At 61.7% G+C, this 22,968-nt stretch overlaps 1 protein-coding gene across 16 annotated transcripts in view; it reads left to right on the top strand.

Annotated features, from left to right (window-relative positions):
- The window catches only part of MAD1L1 (mitotic arrest deficient 1 like 1), a 415,963-nt gene that overhangs the window by 356,383 nt on the left and 36,612 nt on the right, over positions 1–22,968 (top strand). For all 16 annotated transcript variants that reach the window (XM_070567315.1, XM_070567316.1, XM_070567314.1 and 13 more), the window contains one exon: positions 2,335–2,525. In XM_070567315.1, coding sequence (XP_070423416.1) covers positions 2,335–2,525 — 191 coding nt within the window. The remainder of the gene's footprint in view (positions 1–2,334; positions 2,526–22,968) is intronic.

Here is a 22,968-nt window from a genome sequence, read left to right as displayed (position 1 = left end):
TGGGGGAGGTTTCCTCCCTCTGACAGATCCGTCCTGGGCCGGCCGGTGAGGGACACAGGGAGGAGCTCGGGTCCGAGCTGTCGCTTACCCCTTTGTTTCGAGGTCTGATGGCTCGATTAATCGAGGACACCACCTGTGTCCTGGCAGGAGGCTCTCGGCTCCGAGTGGCCGTGTGTGCCAGGGCCGTGGAGCCGCTGACGGACGGGACAGGCGAGGGCGGGCACAGCCAGCGGGCTGGACGTTCAGGCGACGGGTGTCAAGTGCGGCCCTTCCATGCCGTGGAGATGCCGAAAGGAGCAGCGCCCTGGTGTCAGGATGCCCCGTCAGAACCAGGATGTGGCCAGTGCCAGGCCGGGCTGAGTCCTGCAGAGCCACAGGTGGTGTGGACGAGACCTGGGATGCGTGTCCAGAGCCCTGGTCTGCTCTAGCACACGTGAGAGACGGCGAGGTCGTCGGGCGTTTGGCCCTGGAGTTGGACGGCCCTGCTTCTGCCCTTTGTCTGTGGCCAAGCAGTGGATCTCTCGGGGCCTCGTGTCCTGTTTGTAAAATGGGAAGAGCCACAACCACCTCGCAGCGCCTGGGCAGCGGTGTTGGTGCCTGGGGCGTAGCTGAGCTCCCGCCATCACAGTTGTGCCCTGAAGCTGCCCGGCGCTCAGCTGCCAGCCTCCCGAAGGACCTAACTGGATCCTCGCGACGGCCTCTGGAGGACGCTCTGCTCCCAGCGAGCTCTGGGAGCCAAATGGTGTGGTGACAGGCTCCAGGCCGAGGGTCAGGAAGGGCAGAGCCCGGTAGGGGCTTTCCAATGGCTTTCTCTCCCTGGAATGCAGGCTCCCCTGTCCCCTGCCCCCCTCACCTCCTCCAGGAAGTGACCCTGACTGCATCCTCTCATCTTAAATGGGCTGCCTTGACCCTGCCCACTCTCAGCTCCACCAGGGGGCTGGTGGTTACCAGGCCTGGACATGGGCGCCCACGCCAGCATGGGGCACCCCACGGGTCCTGTGGTTTAGCCTGAGGGGAGGGGCTGTTCTCACTGTCACAGTGGCGTGGTCCTGGGGCTCACAGCCTGCAGGAGGGCAGGACTCAAACCAGCTGACCGCCTCCAAGGCCTGGTTCCCACAGCCCCCTCGGCCAGCTGGGCTCCTGTCCCGCCCGGGGCAGCCCCAGGCCCTGGAGGGGGCTCCCCGCCCCCACTCCAGACAGGACCACCAGGAAGCGCCTGGCTTCGGCGACAACCACGTGCACGTTGAAGTAGAGCCAGCCTCGCTAATTAATGGGGGGAATAATGGAGGTGTAATTACTCGGGGGGCACCTTGGGTGAGGGATTCGTGGTAATTGCTGTGTATCCTCCTGACGTCTGCACACAGCTGGCTTCTCCCCATGCGGCTGTAAACCATGGCGGGAGTGGCGGGTGGGCCCAGGGGGCCTCTGCCCAGAACGGTCCAGTTAGAGCCATGCCGGGGGTGGATGGCGGGCTCAGGGGGTCTGCCTGGACCCCACACAGCAGCCTGTCCTCACATGTGGTCTCTTCTCCGAGTGGCCAGTGGGGGAACCCCCGGGCACTGTCACCGGCTGTCTCCAAATGACGTCTGCTCTTGCTGCCCCGTCCCCTCTCTGCTTCTCAGAGTGGTCCATGCCGGTGGTCTTCTGGCCTCGGCAGGGACTTGCCTGCAGACTGGGTGTTTGTCCCATCACCTGGCTGGCACGTGCAGGCCCAGGACCTCTGTCCAGACTGGGTGTTTGTCCCATCACTGGCTGGCGCGTGCAGGCCCAGGACCTCTGTCCAGGATCGGGCTTCCTGGCCAGTGCCCGCTCCTCCAGAGCGTTCCTGCCTGAAGTTGACCAGCGAGGGGGCAAGCACACGGCCTGTCATGGCCAGCCCGCTGTGTCCTGACTCGGGACGGCCTTCAGTGTTCCCCATTGTGCTGGCCGAGAGCCATCCTTTTGAAAGGAACCGGGCCAGGTGTCGAGTCGGGAGCTCAGAGCCCAGAAGGTAGCTTGTTTTCACTCACTGTTTTCTTTAGAGCTGCTGGTTTTGATTTAAAGATCTTATCGTTATTGCCACCAGGATGTCAGGCTGTTGACCCCCTTGTTCGTTTTGTCCAGTAACTGAGCGTGCGCGTTCGGGCCTGCTGATGGAGCATGCAGCCGTCCCCTGGGGCAGGAATAGCTCACGTTTGGGCCCCACCTCGACCTTGTCCCTCGGTCAGCGGCCTCTGCCCCTGGCACCCTGCAGCTCCTCTGGGTCCCTGCCCCTCCTCCGGGTTTGTGGCCCCAGCACCGCCCCTTGTGTCCGGCCGGCTGGTGAGCTCACCTGTCCCTCCCTTCCTCCCCCAGAGCTGAGGAAGCAGGTGGAAAGTGCAGAGCTGAAGAACCAGCGGCTGAAGGAGGTCTTCCAGACCAAGATCCAGGAGTTCCGGAAGGCCTGCTATGCGCTCACGGGCTACCAGATAGACGTCACCGCGGAGAGCCAGTACCGGCTGACCTCCCTGTACGCCGAGCACAAGGCCGACTGCCTCGTCTTCAAGGTAGGCCCGCGCACGCGCCTTGCCGTGGACAGTTGGGCCGTCAGCCCCGACGGGTGATCGCGTGTCGGCGGGAGCAGCCGGGCCTCGGGAAGGCGTGGTCAGTGGGGCAGAGGGGAGACTGCCATCCCTCGGCCACCCCCAGCTTCACCCCGCAGCCCTGGACCTCCTGCGGGAAGTGCCAGCTGCCCCCCACCCACTCGACCCCACTCCGGCCTCCTCTGCGCGTCAGCCTCCACCTGTGGCTGCATCGGCCTGTCCCTGGAGGAGCAGGGGCAGCGAGGTGGGGGCATCCAGCATCAGCAGCACCCACAGGGGCCTGACAGAAGGGGTGAGGGTGAGTGTTGGGTCAGGAAGGTGTCTTCACTGCTGCAGAAGCGAGCAGCTGGACCGCGGCCAGAGGTCAGAATGATGTGCAGCACAGAACCAGAGAAGAGAAGCCTCTGGGTCTGCCAAGCGCGTGCTTCTTAGGCCTGGTGCAAAGGCCAGGCCCGAGCCACGGGCAGGCGGGAGGCGGGGGCCCTCGGCCCGTGTGTGCCCCGACTCACTCTGGGAAATGTTGCTGGTGCGCAGCACTGAGCTGTGGCAGGACCCACGGGCAGGGCCTCCTGCATCGGGGCAGCGCTCAGCCTGTGGAATCGTGCTTATGGAGGGCTGGGCTGCCTTCCAGGTTTCTGGGCCAGGTTGGTTGTGGGGAACAAAGCACCTGTGGGGTGAGGGTGAGTGGGTCCTGGTAGCAGAGCTGGGGCTTTACCGTGTCAGCCAAGAGGGTCCGTCCCTCCAACAAGACCTTGGGAGAACATTCCCAAGTATTTAGTATTTGTGGATTATTGAAAATCCAAAAGAAGAACCGAGTTTGCTTATAATGCCACCTCCAGAAGACAGCCACAGCCACCTTGACGCGTTTCTTTTCAGAGTTTGGTACGTACAGGCGTATCTATCTGAGTTTCTATATTTACTTAATTTAGGCTGTTAGTTTGTATTTCTAGATCGGGATGCTGGGTTTATACTGCAAGTGCTAGTGCATGGATTCTAGAAACACTGTCCATAAATAGCTTGTTACCGTCCATGTGTCCGTGGTCTACTCTGTCCATCCAGCCCCATGTGCAGACAGGAGGACGGACAGGTGGCCCACATCCGTTTCTGCCCTCAGGGCCTCAGATTAGCTGGATGCTTGTCTTCCCCATCACACAGGAGTGCTGGGCTCTGCTGCTCTCCTGAAGACCCGGCGTCTTAGCCCCCGCTTCCCCGGCCCTGACCACACCGTGCCCTCCTGGCCCCTCATCTGCCCTCAGGTCTGGCTGGAGCAAGACGTCCTTGAGAACAGATGACGTGGGGCCGCTCAGCTCCTGAGGGGCTGTCCCTGCATGGCCCTGCAGCATCCGCGGCTCAGCAGGAGCTCCTGGTCCGCTCCACCTTTGTGCCCTCTATGGCCCCGCCCAGGCTCTTGAGGCCAGGGGGGCAGGGAGGGGACCCAAGATGGGGAGCAGGCATGGCAGAAGCCACAAGCCACATGGCTGGAGGGAGCTGACCCCTCTCTCTGGACAGCCACTGCAGAGTGGAGACAGGCGGAAGGCACCATCGGACCTCCAGGCTCTCTGGTCGCCACCCCTGGGCCTGGCTCTGCTCAGTCCCGCCCTGCAGGCCATGGGAGCACAGCAGCACCCTCCGCTCACTCCAGGCCCGGTTCCAGGTGTTGGCGCAGTAACACCAACACTCTCCCACCCAGAGTCCCTCTCGGGAACCGAGGTCCCTGCAGGGTCCAGCGCGCCCTGATGCGTCTCCGCAGACCTTTGCTGTTGGACCTTTAGAGCCCTCCCCCAGCTTCTGTGACTGCCCGTCTTGGGCTCCTGGCCGCCCCCTTCCTTCCAGCTGCAGGTCTGGCTCTGGGGCTGAGAGGAATGGGTGTGAGCAGCCGCAGGTGTGAGACGGCCCCTCCGAAGGACAAGAGAGGAGGGTGGTGGCTCGGCCGTCTGCTGATGTCCCGCAGGCACCATGCCCCCTGCCGGTGCTGGCCGGGCCTCCGTGCCAGGAGAAGTGGAGGCACAGTGCAGGTGGGGAGATGAGGGGCACTCGTAGCCGCCGCGTTCTGCACGTGGGACGTGGGACGTGGAACGGTGCCCAGCTCTCCCCGAGCTCTTGCTCCCCAGGCTTCCCGGGGCTCCCAGCAGGGTCCGTGAAGCAGTGCAGGGCCTTGCTCACTGTGCACATGGGGCTCAGAGGCGGCGCTGGAGCCCCTGTCTGGAACTGGCAGAGTCGGCAGGCTGGGTGCCCCGTTGTCGCAGGGCAGGGAGCCACAGGGACACCAAGGAAGGCTGTTGGACTTTGAGTGGGAATATGAGGTCAGTGCCACGCGCTGCCCTTCCCCGGCTGGGGCTGCTCTGACTCTCAGTCTCCTCGTCTGTGAGTCAGCGTCAGGAGCAAATGAGCTCGTGTTGCACACCCCGCAGCGCCTGACGGCCACCAGCCGCGGTCACTGAGGTCCCACTGTGCGTTTCAGGGTCTGTCAGGGTTTCATTTCTGAGAAGTGATGCCTCAGCCGACAGAAGCTACCGCTCTGTGCCCACGTTTGTCCCAGGGCCCCCGTCTCTGCCCCTCCAGTGTGGGTCCATCACCCTGCACACCCTGCACACCCCGCACACGGGCCCCGCTCCTGCTCGTGCGCCTGGTCAGTTTCTCACACTCGGCGCCGAGGCCCGGATCTGCTCACAGATACCTCCTCCAGGAGGGCTTCCCGTCCTCCCAGGATGGGACCCCTCAGCATACGTGTCACTTCCCAGTTGCGCGATGCTTACGCAGGTGGCTTTCGCTCTGTTAGATGAATTGATCCTGAAGCCAGGAGCCAGCTGTGTCAGGGCCCCCGAGGCCCAGCCTGCCCTCGCCTGTGGGAGTTCGAATGCTTGTGTGGTGTGAATGACGAGTTCTTCCGAGTTGGGACCCCGCCGCCCCGGATTCCAGCAGGCCCTATCACTGCGCCCCTACTCGTCGGTCTGACGTCCGTGGTGGACGGTAGGCAGTGGAGGAGCAGGACCTGACCGGCCCCCTGCACCCTGGCCAGGGCTTGGCGCACGAGGCGCTTGCTGACGTCTGTTGAGCGGATGGAGCCTTTAAGGGAGAGACTTTGCGGAGTCCTGGGAGGAGCTGGGTGGGGGCGCTGGGGCGCGGGCGGACGCTGCATCCTGCTGCCCCTCTCCTGTGCCCTGCCCGCTCCTGGGGCCAGCAGCTCCTGGTCGCCGACCGCTCCTCCTCCACCCCAGGCTTAGTGCCAGCTGCCCACCAGCCGAGGCATCTGCAGCCCTGGGAGCAGCGGGGCCATGGGAGAGGCCGGGAAGCGGAGCTGTTAGTGTCCATTTCTCCCTGGGAATCTCGGGGGCTGAGTCTGTGTAATTGGGCAGGTGAGTCCTGTGTCCCTGCCCAGCGCTCTGGCCTCTCCCAAGAGCAGGGAGCACCTGGCACAGGATCGGGCCAGTCCCGAATGTGCAGGCCTGGGTGCCCCCACCTGCGCTCTGCTCCCCAGGAATCCCTCAGGTGCCCCGGCGGCCCCTGGTGCAGGACCTGCTCCAGCCATGGGTGGGTCAGCTGGAGTGGCTGCTGGACACGTGGAAGAACTGAGACCACTGAGTCATGGCCTCCTTCCTTCAGCAAACGGTGAGCCTCTGAGCTGCTCCGTAGTGAGTGCTGTCAGGAGCTCGGGGGCCCTAGAGGGGCCCCTGGGAAAACCTCCCTCTCACCAGGTGCCAGGAGAACAAGTTAGGAGCTGTCGAGCTTCTGGCAGGAAATCTCTAACCAGGGGACCAGAACTGATCCTGCTGGCAGATCTGCTGTCATCGCTGCCTGCTTATGATTCCCCGAGAACACTGAGCTCGGTGACAGAGGACCGTACCAAGCCTGCTGCTGCCCGTCCGCCTGCTCAAGGCCGGGCACGTGCCGAGTGCTCCCTGAGCACTTGTGGGACTGACGGACAGGCAGAAAGCAAAAGAGAAGGTAGAGGACAGACGGCAGACTGACCATAGGGACCGAGGTGGCCCATGGCCCAAGATGCACCTCCACCTGCAGAGAATCACTGCCTTCCAGGGACCCGGGGAGAGGTGGCCCCTGCCCCCAGTACTGTGCAGAGGGCCCAACGGGAAGGGAGGCGCCCTGGAGTCATCGCACCCCTCTGACCAGTCCTGACCCAGGCGTGTGCCTTGGCCAGGCCATTGCCCTCTGTGGGACTCAGTTTCGCCATCCGTAACAAGGAGCTTGGTCTGCATGCTCTCTGGGGTCCTTCTCACGCTCGCCTTCTGGGTTCTGATGGGCTTCCCAGAGAGCCGAGCCTTCATTCGGGCTGCAAGTGAGCTGGCACTCCCCTTAAGTGGGAGATGCTACAGGAGCAGAGACCAGCCTGAGAGGGCCAGGAGGGATGACCCGTTCGCCTGCCACGCTGCGTCCTGGCCCTGCCCCCTGGGGCTGGTGCACAGCTTCCTGTGGTCTCAGCTGAATCGGGCTGGGGAAGGATCTCAGCAAGCAAGGAGCCTCCTGGCCACTGCGGTTTATTCTATTTTCCCAAAGATGTTGTCTTAGGTAGGGGCTGGAAGCGGAGTGGGAATAGCTGCGCGCTGTTCCAGTTGAGCGGGCTCTGCAGATGTGCGCTGGGGTAATTGAGGGGTTGGGCTCAGCCCCACGAGCTCTGCTCCGGAGAGGACGTGCGCCCGGCCCGCCGGCCCTGCTGCCGTGGGTGGGAGAGCTGCCTGCCCGCCGCTCTTCCACAAAAGGCAGGGACTCAGCTCCGGCTTATCCCACGGGCCTGGCCTCCTCCCGGGGCCGCTCCTCCGAGAGGAGGGACGGGCCTGAAGCCTTCCGAGGTCTTTGGGAATGGTTTGCCCTGCCGTGCGCTCGAGTGAGGGATGCCTGCTGGGCTGTGCAGGTGGACGGGAGTTTCCAGAAGCTCCGCGTGTGGGTGGGAAGTGTTCACAGCCCTGGTTTCGCTGTAACGCACAGGAATTTTCCTCCCCTCCTCCTAAAGAGCAGGGATGGAAAGCCCCCTATCGCACGGGGGAGGAAGCCGATTCTAAGAGCAGGCAATGGAATCGCGAGGCAGGGCCACCTCGCAGTGGAACTCAGAACACAGGTGTGAACTCATGGGGCCTGGAGGGTGCAGTCAGCTTTGCTGGTGCCTCCCTGCCCGGGCCTTCCCAGGGCTCAGCATCACCCACGGGTCTTGCAGGGTCGGGCTGGGGCCAGCAAGGTGACGGACACGGGTCCTAGAATCAAACAGATAGTGCTTGAGTCCAGCCTGGCCACTCTGTCTGTCCCAACTGTCGAGCCTGGGTTTCCAGATCTGCACAGTGGGAACGTGATGACGTCCACTTCCAGGCGGCTGTGTGGGTGAGGGGAAGGGCGTGTATATGGAAATCTAACCCAGGAACACACACAGGGGAGCCGGGCAAGCACCTGCCTCCTCTGAGACCTCAGAAGGTTCTAGATCTCTCCTCCCCAGCAACCCAAGACCTGAGCCCCAGCGAGGGCTCGCTGCAGTGAGGGCTCTGGGCACGCTGTCTTTGGGCCTTGCAGGCTACTGCCCTCTGCCTTCGGGTCCCTTCTTGGGGAGGGGAGCAGGACGCTGGACCCACAGGATTGGTCATGTGGATTCAATGCTTGTGGGAGGCATCCCTCCCTCAGGGCTCTGCTGTTGGGGTCGGGGCACATTGGTGCTGACCCGCCTCCAGAGCGCTGCCCAGGGAGCCTCCTGAGGCTTGTCTCAGGCCCCTGCCCAGCCCCCTGCTGACTCAGGTGCTCGGGGAGGGGACTTTGTCAGCCCAGGGCCCAAACTTATAATCATCACAGACGTGGTACCGTGTCGGGAGCTCCCCCCAGAATGTCCAAGTGCTTTCCTGCAGGCACTGTCACCCCTGTGTCACAGACCTGAACCCCAGAGAGGCCGAGGTGGCTGCTTGCTCTTTGGGACACTGTCGGGACTGGGGCCCAGGGCAGAGCAGGAGGGGCTGTGTGTGTTGGGAGGGGGGCCCCGTCCCCAGCCGGGCTCGGATCCACAAGCAGGTGCACACACACGTGGAAGAAGTGGGGAGTGCAGCGGGACCCTGGCCGGCCAGGGGGTGGAGCCTTTGTTGGGAGTAACGGACCAGGACTTTCATGTTGTTGTTAACTGGAGCCCGGGGTTCGCTCTGCGTTTGTGGTTCTGTGGGTTCGGCAGAGCATCCCGTCACATCCTGCACCGCAGCTCCGCTGCCTGCAGATCCCACACTCCCCGCGCAGCCCCGAGCCCGCCTGCCCCCAACCCTGGACCCCCTGACCTTCACTGTCTCACAGCTGTGCCTTTTCCGGAAGGTCATAGAGTTGGAATCAAACAGTGTGTAGCCTTTTCAGACTGGCTTCTTTCCCTTAGTGATTACTTTTAGTGTTATGCCATGTCTTTTCATGGCTTCGCAGCTCGTTTCTCTTTAGTGCTGAATCATATTCCACTGTCTGGACAGGCCACACTTTATCCACTCACCTGTCGAAGAGCGTCTTGGTTGCTTCCAAGGTTTTAGTGATTATGAATAAAGTTGCCATAAATAGCTTTAAAAGCTTTTCCCAGCCGTTTAAATACGTACAGTCACTCTTAGCCCATAGGCCATGCAGATACAGCCTGGGAGCTGGATGTGGCCCGTGGGCCATAGTCTGCAGCCCAGGCCCACTCTGCTCCTTCACCCCAGTGCTCTTTCTTCCAATTCGTGTGTCCCGAGCAGCCGACCCTCACAGCCCAGCTCCGAGGTGGCCTCCCCGTCTCTGTGGGGCTGGAGTCGTCCTGAGGGCCAGGCACTGAGCACCTGGGCAGGGGCTTGCTCATTTGGGCCTGGCCTGGCCAGAGCAGGCAGCAGCTCACGAGGGTCCCAGGAGCGGGGAGACCGAGGCCTGGCAGCAGGGCAAGCGTGAGGCCAGGGAGCCCGCCCGTTGAGGCCTCGAGCTCACATTTGCTGTGGTCTGTCCTGGGCGGCGTGTCTGCTCCTGCAGGCCCACCCCTCCAGGGCGCACCGGCCCACAGCCCGTCGTGGCCCCCTCGGCCTCTGATGTGCGCCCAGAGCCGGCAGTGGGTGGGCGTCTGCTAGAGGGAGACGGCTCTCGGGCTGTTGTGCAAGGACGGCCCTGCAGGCTATGGAGAGATGCTGGACTTGGGCCAGGACTGCCCCCGTGTGCCTGTCCCTGCCTCCACTCAGCCTCGGGACCTTCACGTGGCCTCACCCCTGCGAGCCTCACCTCCACCTGTGTGCCCCGTGGGGGTGGCTGTGGCCTCCCAGGTAGTCGGGGTGGGGCTCTGGGGCCGTGTGTATAAAGGGGCCTGGCCCTGTGGATGGTATGTACCTGATGCCTGGCCCTGCGAAGATGTCATACACACTCAAACACGCCCACGCTCACGAGCACACACTCCCATGCTCACGTGCACACACGCCCATGCTCACGCACGTTCATGGTCCCACGCAGATACGCACACACGTACACACATGTTCATGCTCACACACACACACACACGCTTATGCACAAACATGCCCACGCATACACACCCATCTTCACACACATTCATGCTCCCACACAGACATGCATACACATGCCCTCACAGGTTTATGCTTACACACAGACACACACACATGCCCACTCTCATGCATGTTCATGTGCATACACACCCACACTCACACATGTTCATGCACACTCACACATGCACACTTGTACACACTCCACCTGTCTGTGTGGTCATACCTGGTTCGTGCATATCCAGGGCCTCCCCATGGGGCACCTGCTCCTGAGAAGAAGTCAAACTTCGGGGGAGCAGGGAGGGTTGGTGGGCTGGGGTGCTGTGGAGCCGGGAGGGGTTCCCCTCCCCAAGGAGAGCAGCCTGAGTGGGTGTTTCCGCGGCCGAGGGCCCACGGTGTCGAAGCACAGATGTTAGGAAGGGGGCTGGGGGTTCCCCCGCCGTCCCAGCCCCCACCATCACCACAGCCCCCGCTCCTTTCCCACCCAGAGCTCCCTCCCTGGCGGACGTCCGGGCAGAGCAGTGGGAGGTGGACATTTCCCAGCAGGACCTGGCCCGCTCGGCCCGCCCCACCCTGCCCCGCAGACCTGACGCTCCCTCCCCTCCGCTGTCTTCCGGCAGAGCAGGGTCCGGCCCACAGTCGTCCCCTTTTCGGGGGAGAGGCTCAGGCACAGGCCCCCTGTGGAAGGGACCCGGCCTGTGGGCACTAGCGAGCCTGCCCCTGCCTCGCGCGGCCGTGCTCCCCTCACGTGGCGCGGCCCTTGCCGAGCAGACCCTGCGGCCAGCTGGGGCATGTTGACAGGCTGAGCTCTGCGCGGGATGCATTGCTCCCCGAGGAAGTGTTCCGCTTTGCTGCCCGTGGGCGTAGACGCGACCTGCCGGCTGCCTGACTCTCTCCTGTAAAGCAGCCTGGTAAATAAGCAGACTTACCAGCCTGCCCCTCGTCGGTGCCGCTCGTGCACAGAGCACACTGCTCCACCATCCTCCCTTGCTGTCGCCCTTTAGAGGCTGGTGCCAGGATAAACCCCTGCCCTCAGGCACTCCTGTCTGACGGACACAGGACACCAGATTTGTGCGGCCCTCTGGGCAGGGGGCGAGTGAGGGCCGAAAGGGCAGCCCACCACGGGGTGGCTTCGTGGAGGAAGAGTTGCTGTGGGTGGGGCAGCAGAGGCGGGAAGGGCACTCCTGGCATCCTCTGTCCCCCCACTCCTGCCCTGGATAGAGCTGCCTCCAGGGATGGGCTGGAGCACAAGGAAGGACGTGGACAGGACCGAGACAGGAGAGAAGCCGAGCTGTGGGAGAGGAGTCTGCGTGGCCCGGTCCAGGCATCCGGCGGCCTCGTCTCGCTGTCACAGGCTGGCGCCGGAGCCGCTGAGCCAGGGATGAGCCTTGGCGTTGCCATGGCAACAGCTCTGGCTGGAGGACAAGGAATTAGGGTCTCAGAAGGCCAAGGCCCACCCTGCACAGAGACCTCTCACTGCTTGCTCGTGGGCGGGTGTCCTGAGACAGCCCTGCTCTTCCACTTGTCAGATATTGACCCAGGACCCGTCCCCCCGGCCCCTGCGGCCCCTCGAGGCCTCTGGGACGCTGACAGTGGCCAGCTGGGGTGCCCTGGGCTTTTCTGTGTCTGAGCGCACCTGGCCTTCTTCACCCAGTGCTCACGGCTGTGGGTTTGAACTTAAAGGCCTGTGTCAAGCTTTCTTCCTCTTTCCACACGGTAGAGAGTCGAGACAGAGGCTCCTAGGGGCAAACTGAGAGCAGAGGGCCTGAGAGGGGATGCTGTGACCTCCCCCTACCTCTTGGTGGCCAAGTGTGGCCGACGGCCGGGCTGGGCAGGGGGCAGGCAGGAGGCAGCCCCTGCGGAGCTCTGCAGAGGGAGTGGCCCCGGGGCCGATTCCTCGGCAGGCAGCTCTGGAAAGCTCTGGAAAGCTGTATCCACACACTGGGGCCTTCGTGTCAGGAGGGGGCCAGTCTGGAGCCTGGACCACTCCTTGCAGAGGCTGGAGCAGGCTCATAGCTCTGTCCTCTTCTGCTGACCAGCCTCAGCAGAGGCGCTCCGTGGTCTGGACCAGGCCACTGTCTGATGTACTTTTGGATCTGGTGACATTGGAATTGAAGTAAAGTTCTGCTGTGATGGGCTGAGAAGCAGGCAGGTGAGATGCAAGTGAGGACCAGGGAACGTCCAGCAGGGCGACGTTCCGTCTCCGTGGGCCGGGGTGCCAGCTGGGTTGCTGGCCTGCCCTTGCCCCTCGTGGGCACTGAGGCAGGGGTCTGGGTTAAGAGCACTGCAGCTGAAGTCTAGCGGGCGGCTCCTCAGGTCCTCCCTGCCAGATGGACAGGCAGGCGTGTGGACGCTCCTTCTGGAGGTAGATCAGGGGCTGAGGGGTGCTGTGTCCCTTGGCTGTCCCCCTCCAGCCCACTGGCCCTGCCCCAGGGTGGAGACCAAGCCAATGGGATCAGGCCAACCCTGGGTTTGAGTCACAGCCCTGCCTGTTGTTGGCCAAAGGCTCTGGCCCGGCTGCCTACCCCGCCAGCCTGGGCCCCAGAGGGGCTTGTGAGGAGCAAACAGTTGGGTGCAGGTCGATGGCTGACCAGGCATGGCGCGGTGCAGGGTCGAGGCGGGCGTCCCTCCTGAGGGTGGGAGCCTGTAGCCCCTGTGTCCGGGAGGCACCCTGCCCAAGCCCCGCATGTCAGGACCCGGGGGTCCAGTCAAGCCTTTCTGCCTCCCCGCCCACCGCGGTTCCGTCCAGATTTTTGTGGAACTATCATGACATCTTGTGCCCAGATTTCATCGCTCTCGCCCCTCGTTCTGTGGACGTGGAGGCAGAGGTCCAAGGGCGCAGTGCCTTCACGCGGAGGGCCAGGCTTCGAGTCAGTTCTGGAACCCGGAGGTGGAGTGAGCATCTGTTCTGAGCTGAGTAAGAGAGCAGAGGGAGTTTTGCTTTGTCTTCTTTTCTTGTTAAAGCTGAGGAAACACACAGGCCAAGGGCTCTGGGACTTTTCTGCTTGAGCCTGGACTTTGTCAGCCTCCTCATCTGTAAACCGACCCGGCTGTGTGACCTTTCCTTCTGTACCCAGACGGCTCTGCCGAGCTGGGGGACTGGGGCGGGCGCTGTCCCCCTGCGGGGTGCTGAGGTACAAAGCGAGGGGTTTGGCCTCCGGGCCGCCAGCCAGTGAGGAGCTGAGTGGTTCCCGGGAAAGGGGGCTTCTGTCGATAGGGACGGCCCCCCCAGGCTCAGATCTCTGGGTGCGCAGGGACACTGCTCCTTCTGGAAGAAGTGCCTGTTAACCACGGTCCTTTGTGATACAGTCTTGAGGCTCCCCACAGAGACCAATACCTGAACGAGACCCCCAGCCATCCTTCCGCCTGCTCTGACTGAGGATCAGAATCAGGCTGCCAGGGCAGGCAGCGAGCCTCAGAGGGCACACAGCGTGTCCACCTCAGACAGGCCTGGATGGGATGCCCAGCGATGGGAAGAGGTGCTGGGCCACGCATGTGAGCCCAGCTGAGCTCCGCCGGTGCCAACTCTTGTCCCTCCCAGCCCCGCCTCATCCCTCTCTGCCCGTTCCCTGGCCGCTCTTGCGTGCTCCGTGGTCTCAGGCCCAGACCTGGCTGAGGGAGGATGGCGAGTGAGCCCGCGCATCCACAGGCAGCCTGTGCAAGCGGAGAGCCGACAGCGTTCCAGCTGGGAGGCCCAGAGAGGGCACGCTTCGCTCTTTGCTCTCTTTCTCCTTGGCCTCCTCCCCACAGGCAGACGGGACGGTTCTCAGGCTCCTGTTGGAAGAAGCCGGATGCCGACTGTGGAGCGTTCCCGTGTCCTACTGTAACAATGAGGTCTCCATAGACGCTCTAATTTGAATTTGCCTTTTCTGGATCCCCTGAATTTCAAAGGGAGTTGCTCTGAATGCATGCTGACTTGCTGAGGAGGCCAGGCTGAGCAGGGGCTGGAATTGGAATGACTTAGAATGTTCCAGTAGCCACACAGAATGTGTTGAGGCCCCCCGTCCCCCTCTGCCCAGATGCGCTTGCCCCTGGGACAAGGCTGGGAGGGACCAGAGGCGCCCCGGGCAGAGCTGCTGCTTCCTGGGTTTGCTGGGCCCTTCCGGAGGGGGGTGGCTTGTTCAGGGGACCTGGAGCACCTGGACAGCAGTGGGGATCCCAGAACACAGCCCCCAGCTTGGGACGGGGAAAGGCTTGCCGACCTTGGGGTGGAGATTCACAAAGAGCAGACGAGAACTGGCTGGCCTGGCCTGCAGCAAGTGCTGTGTTCCCCGTCTGCTGTCTGCGAGGTGTTCAAGAAGAGGCTGAGGGCTTCCTGGCCGTAGCAAAGAGTGAAAGCAGAGCTGGACACGCTGATGGCTTATTCCCAAGAACGTGGGTCCCCAACAGTGTGAGGCACACAGAGCAGTTGAAGGAGCTAGTTTCAATTCCAGCAGCTTGTGCAAAGGCCCTGTGGTAAAGGAAGCCTGGGCGTCCTCAGAATTGAATCAAGGCTGTGGGCTGAGCCCCAGGGGTGCGGAGGAGCATGGTCTAGGGAATGCTGGTGAGGGGCAGGGCCTGGGGCATGCAGGGCTTGAAGGCCGGGGCAGAGTGTTGGCTCTTTATCCTGCGAGCAGTGGGCATTCATTAGAGTTTTTAAGGAACAGTCGAGGGCTCAGGTTGGCAGGCGGAAGTGGTGGGTGGACGTGCATCTGGGGAGGAGGAGTGGTGAGTGGGTATGTGGTCCATGCTCACGGCAGGGTGAGCACCACCTCGCCCCGGCCCGCGGTGGCAGCTCACGCCCCCTCCCAGGCCTTTCCCGTGGGCGCGTGGGGCGTGTCTGCCGAGCGCCAGGTGCAGGCGGGCAGAGGCTCTGAGCAAGCCTGGCTCAAGCCCGCCGCCTCGCTGCCACCAGCACTGCACTGTGGACCACACACAGGCTCACTTGGCTCTGGCTTCCTGATTATAAAGCCGTCGCAGAAAGTCTGTCCAGGTGTAATAAAGCGCATGGAATAAACTCAGGTCCTCGTCGTCCCCTCACCTAGAGACGACAGTGGCACCACGGGCGCCAGGCTCTTCCCGGCCAGTGTTCTCCTGGGGGTCTCTGTGCTCCTGGGTGTACCCCTGGCAATGTCCGGCCACAGCATGTCCTTCCATTTCCTGCTTCCCTCATCTGACGCTGGGTCATGAGCATTTGACACTCAATCAAATGTTCTCAACAGTCGTGGTGTGAAACGGTCACGTAATGTGCTGTTTGCTGGCTGTGCGTCGTTTATTTAACATATGTCCTTGTGGTCAGACCTGTAACTTGTTCCTCTGTTTTTATTGATTGGTTGACTTACTATTGTAACACGGCATTGTGATCATCATCCATTTGCAGAAACCTTTCTCTGCGTCTCTGATTATATCTTCAGACTAAATTCCTAGTAGATTGATTATCAGTTTAATCCGATTAGATTATCGGTTCAAAGGTATGCCCATTCTCAAGCTCAGGTTTGGGTTTCTCTGACTCTGGTTAAACCAGTGAGACCTCGGGGAACAACGCTTGGCTCGTGCAGTAGAAACACTAATGCCTTAGGCCTGTGGGAGCTGGGCGTGAACCGAACCACTTTATGGTTAATAATCCTAATCAAACTGCACAGTCGTGCGGGCGGCAGTTCCTGTTACCCCATCCTACAGATGAGCAAACTGGGGCCGGGGTCCCACAGGTGGAAACACTGAGGGACGTGGGAGACCTTCAGCAAACGCTGGTGTCTGTATCCCGAGGGGGATCTTGGCCTGGAAGTGGACGTGGCTTCCCCTCCCCCCGCACCAACTCTCAGCTCTCAGCAGCCCCCGGAAGCACAGCCCTCCCCCTTTGCCACTGCCGGCGCGCTCCTTCCCCCAACAGCCTCAGCTGGGAGCCCAGCGAGGTGCCAGTGCACGTGTCGGCCCAGGGGCCCGGGGACAGAACGGGCCCAGGGACAGAGGCAGGGCAGGAGGCCTGGCCCTCGTGGGGTGGAGCGTGACCGCCAAGGATGGGCCGACGCCCGCCCAGCCCCAAGCCCAGCCCGCGGCTGTGGGCAGCGTTCGCGCAGCGAGCACTCGGAGGAGATGCAGGCGAGCAGCCTCACCTTCGTCCTTGTACACAAAGTCTTTGACTTGGGCTGATCTAAAGGTTTCCTTGCGTTTATCCTGCTGTGGTTCAGCGAGTTCTTGGATTTGTGGGTTTATAATCAAACATGGAGAATTCGGGCTATCATGTCTTTATATCTCGTTTAACATTTTCTGAGACTCCAGTTCCTCCTATTTGGGATAGCTGCTGTTACCCTGTTGGTCGTTGATGCTCTGTGTGTGTGCTTGTGTGAATCATCTCCTCTGTGCTTCAGTTTGGAGGGTTTCTGTTCCTGCCTCTTTAAGTTCACTGACCTTTTTTTCTGGAGTGTCTAATCTGCTATTAATCTCATCTAGTGAATTTTTCATTTCAGATGTTGTATTTTTCATGCTTAAAAGGTCCATTTGGTCCTTTTTTTGTATCTTAATTCTTTCCTTCATTTTAGTTGTCTGTTGTTGTGTAACAAATTACTCCAAAACTTAGCATCTTAAAATAACAAACGTTTGTTACCTCACATGGTTTCTGAAAGTCAGGAATCTGGGAGCAGTTTGTCGGGGTGGTCCTGGCTCAGGGTCTCTCCTGAGGCTGCAGTTAGGCTGTTGGCCTGGGCTGTAGTCTTCTGAAGGCTGGATCACGTCCACAGGCTCTGCTCTACACTCACTAATGTGGCCTTGGCCGAAGCTGTACTTCCTCCCCGTGTGGACCTCCCTGCAGGGCTGCCTGAGCATCCTCATGACAGCAGCTGGCTTCCCCAGAGGGAGTGTTGAGAGAGCCAGAGACAGAGCCAGGCAAGCGGGGAGCTCCAGTGTCTTATGACCTCATCTTGGAAGTGACCACCATTACTTCTGCCATCTCCTAGTGGTCACACAAACCAACCCTGGTCCAGTGTGGGAAGAGGCCACCCAAGGTTGTGAATACCTGAGGCCTGACCATTGAGGGCCGTCTTGGAAGCTGTCATACCCCTCGTTGTGTTCATGTTTTCTTTCAAATCCTTGAGCATATTTATATTTGCTGTTTCAAAGTCCTCGTCTGCTAATTCCATCATTTCTGGACCTTTTTCTACTGGCTGATCTTTCTCTTGGCTACAGGTCACATTCTCCTTTTTTGCGTGCTTAGTAATCTTTCACCGTGTGGTGGACATTGTGAGTGTGGTATCATTGAGTGTCTCCCTCTAAAGGTGTTGGCCTTTGTCTGGCAGGCAGTTAAGTTATGCAGACCGGCTGGGTCCTTTCAAGGCGTGTTTTTAGCTTTGTCAGGGCTTATCTAGATTTGCTTTTATTCTGGGCTAGTTAAACTCTGCTCCTAAGACGTAACCCTGCTGGGGTCCCTGGGAAATGCCCTGGTGCTCACTGAAGACTCCTCTCTGGCTGGCAGAGCTCAGGGTCGCCCGGTCTGTGGGAGCTCCGGGGTTGTTCCCTGGCGGTCCCCAGGTCTGTGTTCAGCCTCCTGGAGTGGCACGCTGTGCACAGGGAGCGTGCCGTCCAACAGGACCTTTCCCCAGACCGTGGAACTCTTTCCCTGCGTAGCTCCATCCTCTGCAGAACTCTGCCCTTCAGAGTCCAGCCTCTCTCCTCAGCTCGGCACGACGGCCGTGCCTGTGGGATGTGCCTCCCTGTACCACAGCCTGGAAAGTGCCAGCGGCAGAACACAGGCGTTCGGGGGCTCTCCTCGTCTGTCTCCTTTCTCAGGGACCCCTGTGGCGCTTGTCCGGGGTCTAGGAACATTACCGTGTATGTTTTATCCCTTCTTCTGGTTGTTTACGACTGAAGGGTGTGGGTTGGTGAAGATGGTGGGAGGAAGGCAGTACAGTGGGTGACCACCCAAGCAGAGGAGAAGGGTCACAGTGCGAAGTGTTGGACTGAAGTGCAGGGTCCCCTGGAGGACTCGGGCCCTAGACAGCAGCTGACCAACGCAGACCCTTCAAAGGCCTCCGGGGAGGGAGCTGCTGTGCTGGTTCAAGTGACCGTGCTCAGGAAAGCTGAATGTCCAGGTTAGCGTGGGGGCCACGCGATCGCCTCCCGGCCCCAGGCTCTCCCGCTGCTGTGCCTGCCCCACAGCCTTCCCTCGCACACATGTGCACAAGTGTGTGCAGTACATTACAGGGGTCATGTGGCTGCTTGGTGGGTTTTTACCAAAATAAGAGCATGCTCCGCACACTGCTGTGTTGGTCAGCTCGGGCTGCCGTAGAGGACACCGCAGACCACACGGCTCCGACATGTGCTCTCTCTGTCTGGAGTTCTGGAAGTCCAAGACCAGGGTGCCGTGAGGGACGGTTCCAGGTGAGGCCTCTCCGCCTGGCTCGCGGCCGGCCCCCGCCCCGCTGTGTCCTCGCGTGCCCTTTCTCGGAGCCCCGCCAGGGGTGGGGGCGAGGACAGCCCTCGGCACCTCTTCCTCTTCTCGTGAGGACACCGGCGCCATGGGGGTAGGCCTGCCCTGCTGACCTCATTGTTCTCGCTCTCCTCCTCAGAGACCCGTCTCCACCTGTCACGTTGGGCACGGGGGCCCCAGCATATGAATTTCGGGGAACACAGTCCAGTCCACGACAGCTGTGACGCCAGCGCCTCGCGTGTTTCACTCACTGCGTGTCAGCTGTTCATACGAGTCTGTGCATGTGTGTGGACTGTGTGCTACATGGAGCACAGGGGGTTCCTCATACACGGGATCACGTCAACCTGCTGGGGGTTTCCTAGGAGAATCTCTTCTTTTACCCTTGTGAAACTTCTCTCACCTCCCTCCCCACCTCCCCGCCTGAGGACGCGCCAGCCCTGGACCCCTGCGTTCCTTTCCTCTCTGCTCATCCCCCAGACTTCTGAACAGGGGATCAGTGAGCACCCAGGGAGGATGTGCGAAGTCTGCTTGCTCAGACTTGCCCGCAGCACCCCCAAAACTGAGTTGTTCTCAGGGGCATTTTCAGCCCAGAGGAAGGCCTTCTCTCATCCAGGCAGAGGGATGTTTCCTCCTGGTCTCTTGGCTCCTGCTTCCTGTGAGCCGGCAGCTTCAGCCCAGTTCCTGGTTCCGCACTCAGCTGGCCTCTGTGGGTGCCCCCAGTACAGGCAGGCAGGCAGGGCACAGAGCCGGGTGGCAGGCAGGAGTGCAGGACAGAAGAAGGGGCCCTGCTTTGGGTCCCTGGGGAGCTGCTCCGCTCGTCTCCGGCTGGGGCAGAAGGGGGGGCCTTCCCGGGCAGGGGCCTGGGTCAGTGATGCTGGGCAGCTTGCGCGGGTTGTACTTGCCCAGCCAGCCCTGCAAAGAAGGAGCCCAGGTCCTCCTCAGGCAGCCTGGCTCCGCATGTGCTCCTGCCCCCTCTTTTTCCTCTGTCTTCTTTGGCCCAGGTGTGGGGAACACCAGGCTGTGTCCCCTCCAGGCTGTTCTCCTGCCCGGCCCTCCCTCGGGTTTCCTCCCACAAGCTGTCTCCACACCAACCTCCCGCTCTGGCAGCCCGTCCCCCAGCTTGCTTCTGTGTCCTCGCCTGCCTGGTCCAGACCGGCTCCCTGGCCTCCCCGATCTGCTCCTGGGCTCCTGTCACCCCAACACCCTCATGAGTCCAGGCCTGGGGCTCTCTACCCACGGGAGTCCCCCAGCCAGGTCACTCTGTCCCACTGACAAAGCCACCACGCACCGCCCACGCTGGCTGCTCCCAGACCTCCCTCCTCAAAGCCGCTCGCAGTGCGGGGTCCCCAGGAAGCACAGGCGCCTTAGCGACACGCACATCAGGCGCCGGCGCCAGGCTGCTCTCCGGAGGAGCCCCCGCCCTCTCCTCCGATGCCTGTCGCCGGTCCTGTCCTTCGAGGCCCTTCAGACACTCCTCCCTCTGCAGGGTCTGCTGCTGGCTCGCCGCCCTTCTCCAGCACCCGAAGCCCTTCCAGGTGGGCGTTGCCTGTGCACTCTGCTCCCTCCCCAGCATGCTTCCTGCACCTACCAAGCCTCCATGTGTCCACAAGCTCCCAGCCTTTACGCCAGACACTAGGAATTCAGAAGCAGGCGGGATGCAACCTCTCGCAGCAGCCGCCAGTCCGGCGGGGGGGGGCAGGGGGACAGGTAATCAGTCTCTTATTTCTGAGTCCACGTCTGCCTTCCTCCAAATTCCAGCCTCCGTATGACCCCACGCGAGGTGCCCTGGAGCCCCGAGAGCAGGGCCACATGGAGGTTGGGCTTATAGGACGTGAGGAACAGAAGCCCCTCAAGGCGGGGGACCACGTGTGCATGGCTGGATGCAGACCGGCCCGTGGCCAGGCCCAGGGCGGACCCCCATGGCAAGGCGTGGAACCCGATCGGTCCCTTTCAGGCTGGCAGGGAGAGGAACAGCCTGCGCTGAAGCAGGGGCTACCAGGGCCTCAGGAGCAGCCGCCTTTCCCACCAGCCTGCCCAGCCCGGCAGCGGGGGTGACGGCCACAGAACCGTACAGCACGGAGATGTGGCTGGGCAGCTGGGCGCTCCACGGTCAGCTGCCTGTAACTCTGGGACTTCAGTGAGGGCACACTCAGGGAAGCAAGTACCACCCCCCACCCACACCAAACCCTTAGCCAGGGGACCGAGCACTGCCTGGCCTGCCCCGGGCAGGACCCAAGAGCTTGTGTCCACGTGAGGCCATGGCTCTGACGGCCGGAGCTCCAGGGTCCCGATTGCGGAGGAAGGCCGTGCCGTGCAGTTCACCGTAGCGTGAGTTCACGGAGTGTTGTGTGGCTGGGTGTCAGTGACACGATTGTGAGTGAGGTGGACGTGGCCCTGCCTGCTCAGGCCTTGTTGCTGTCTGACATTCAAGGCCGAATTGCCAGCCAGCATGTGGTGACAGGGTCGCCTCTGCTCTGCTGACCATGTGGTGTGTGGTCAGTCACTCTCACTTGACTCTCAGCTGAAGGTCAGGCCTGTTCGCAGGGGCAGCGGCTGGGCCTCTAACACTTCACCAGCCAAGTGTGGGCTCCAAGGGTGCCTGGGTACTGCCAGGTGGCATGGGGGCTGTCCTGGCCTCAGGAGGGAGACAGGGGGAGGGGCAGCCTCTTTGGTTATTGGCTGCCGACCCTCAAGCCGACCACCTGTTGGTCACTCAGCGTAGCCGACCTGGCCATTCCTGGGCCAGCTCCTCCAGCTCCCTCGTCAGCCACTCACCCTGAACTTCCCCACCCTGCCAGGGACAACCTGATGGAGCCCGGCTGGGCCTGGGTGGCATCGGCTCCTTTGGTCTCAGACCCCGCCAGCCCCAGTGTGCCCAGGCCCAGTGCAGGGGCCTGGTGAGCTGTGGAGCCGGCACTTGGATCAGCCACGTGGGCTGTGCTGGTTCCTGGCCCCCGGCTCCCCCGTAGCTGTGCTGGTGCTAATTGATGATTGTAACTCTTTACAGACTCTGTCTAATTGAATTACCCCTCAGTGGCGGGGAGATTAATGGCACAGCCTAGGTTAGAGCGTGATTACACTTAGTCTTGTCACAGTTTCCAGGGGTTGGTTTAGTCCCTGTGATGAGGAGGGAGGGAGGGAGGTTAGAGCCATGAGGAGAGAGGCCGCCAGCCGACACCACTCTCTCAGTCGCATGTGGATCCCGCTCGCGGGCATCACGGGCCTGTCCTGGTGCCGCGGCTGCTGCCCTCAAGAACCTGAGCATTGAGCTGGCAGGGAGAGCTGAGAGCAGCAAGGTGACTACCAGGAGGGGCTTCCAGGGCAGCCCGTGCCAGATGCTGGATGGAGGAGTGCAGGGCTGTGGCAGCGCCGGGCGGGCACGGCCACGGTGTGCAGAGAGAGTCTTGAGTACACTGGATGACAGAGGACGCCCTCAAGTTTCCTCTGGGCATCTGTCCCTGTCTTAGCCTGGGCTGCGACAATGGAAGACCAGAGACTGGGCAGCTTAGACGGCCTTTATTTCTCAAAGTCTGGAGGCTGGAGGCCCGAGCTCAGGCTGCCAGCATGGTCGGGTTCTGGTGAGGCCCGCTTGCGGGTCGCAGACTGCTCACGTGTCCTCACGTGGTGGAACGGGCGAGGGAGCTCCCTGGGGTCCCTTGTACAAGGGCACTGACCCCTCATGGCCTCATCACCTCCCAGAGGTGCCACCTCCTGACACCGTCGCCTTGGGCATGTGAATTTCGGGGACACACGAACATCGAGTTTGTAGCAGTCACCCACAAACCAATTTGATCTTTTTCCCACCAGACCCTCACAGCAACTGCATGAGGCGGCTGTTAGTGCTGCTGGCATCCGTCATCGTTTTAGGGACTTTTCCGTCTAGGGCCTGCTGTCCTCGTGTGGCCTGTGGACCAGCAGCACTGACCTCGCCGGGGGGGTGTCAGCAGTGCAGGGTCACCATGCGAGGCTTCTTGGGCGCAGTGGTCCCTGCTGGGCGGGCCAGGACATCCTGGAGCAAGGTGACCACGCTAGCGCCACGTCTGTGTGTACAGGGGTTCTGGCATGTCAAGGGTGCTGGCTGCCCCCATGTCACGAGGTTGTGAGGACTCTGTGCAACAAGCCCCCCTTCCATCCTCACTCAGGCCCCGTAGAAAGTGCTCTTGAGCTTGGCTCTGCTGCATGGCAGCCAGCCGTCTGCTGGGTGCTTCTGAAGGCACAGGAGTGCTGGGAAGCTCTTTGGGGAGGAGGCTTTGCTGACAGTGGGACCCGCAGGGTTCCTGAGGGAACCCCCAGCCAAGCCTGGAGGGGGTCCTGAGCACTTCATACGGACAAGTGGCCAATGGGGGCTGCAGGGCGGCGTGGGGAGGCCTCGCTGAAGAACCACCTTCGGTGTTGTCTGTGGAAGGAAGGACAGATATGGCAGGGCCTGGCATGTGATCAGAGGCCAGGGGAGCCCAGGCTGCCCTCAGAGTAGCAGGGAGTTGGGGAGGGAACCAGACAGATGATTCCACGCCGATCTGGAAGGTTCTGTCTACTT

The sequence above is a fragment of the Equus przewalskii genome, chromosome 12 (genome assembly GCF_037783145.1).
Source record: "Equus przewalskii isolate Varuska chromosome 12, EquPr2, whole genome shotgun sequence".
In the NCBI taxonomy this organism is placed as follows: domain Eukaryota; kingdom Metazoa; phylum Chordata; class Mammalia; order Perissodactyla; family Equidae; genus Equus; species Equus przewalskii.
The sequence above is the reverse complement of the archived record's forward strand: the minus strand, read 5'-3'. Positions and strand labels throughout refer to the sequence as shown.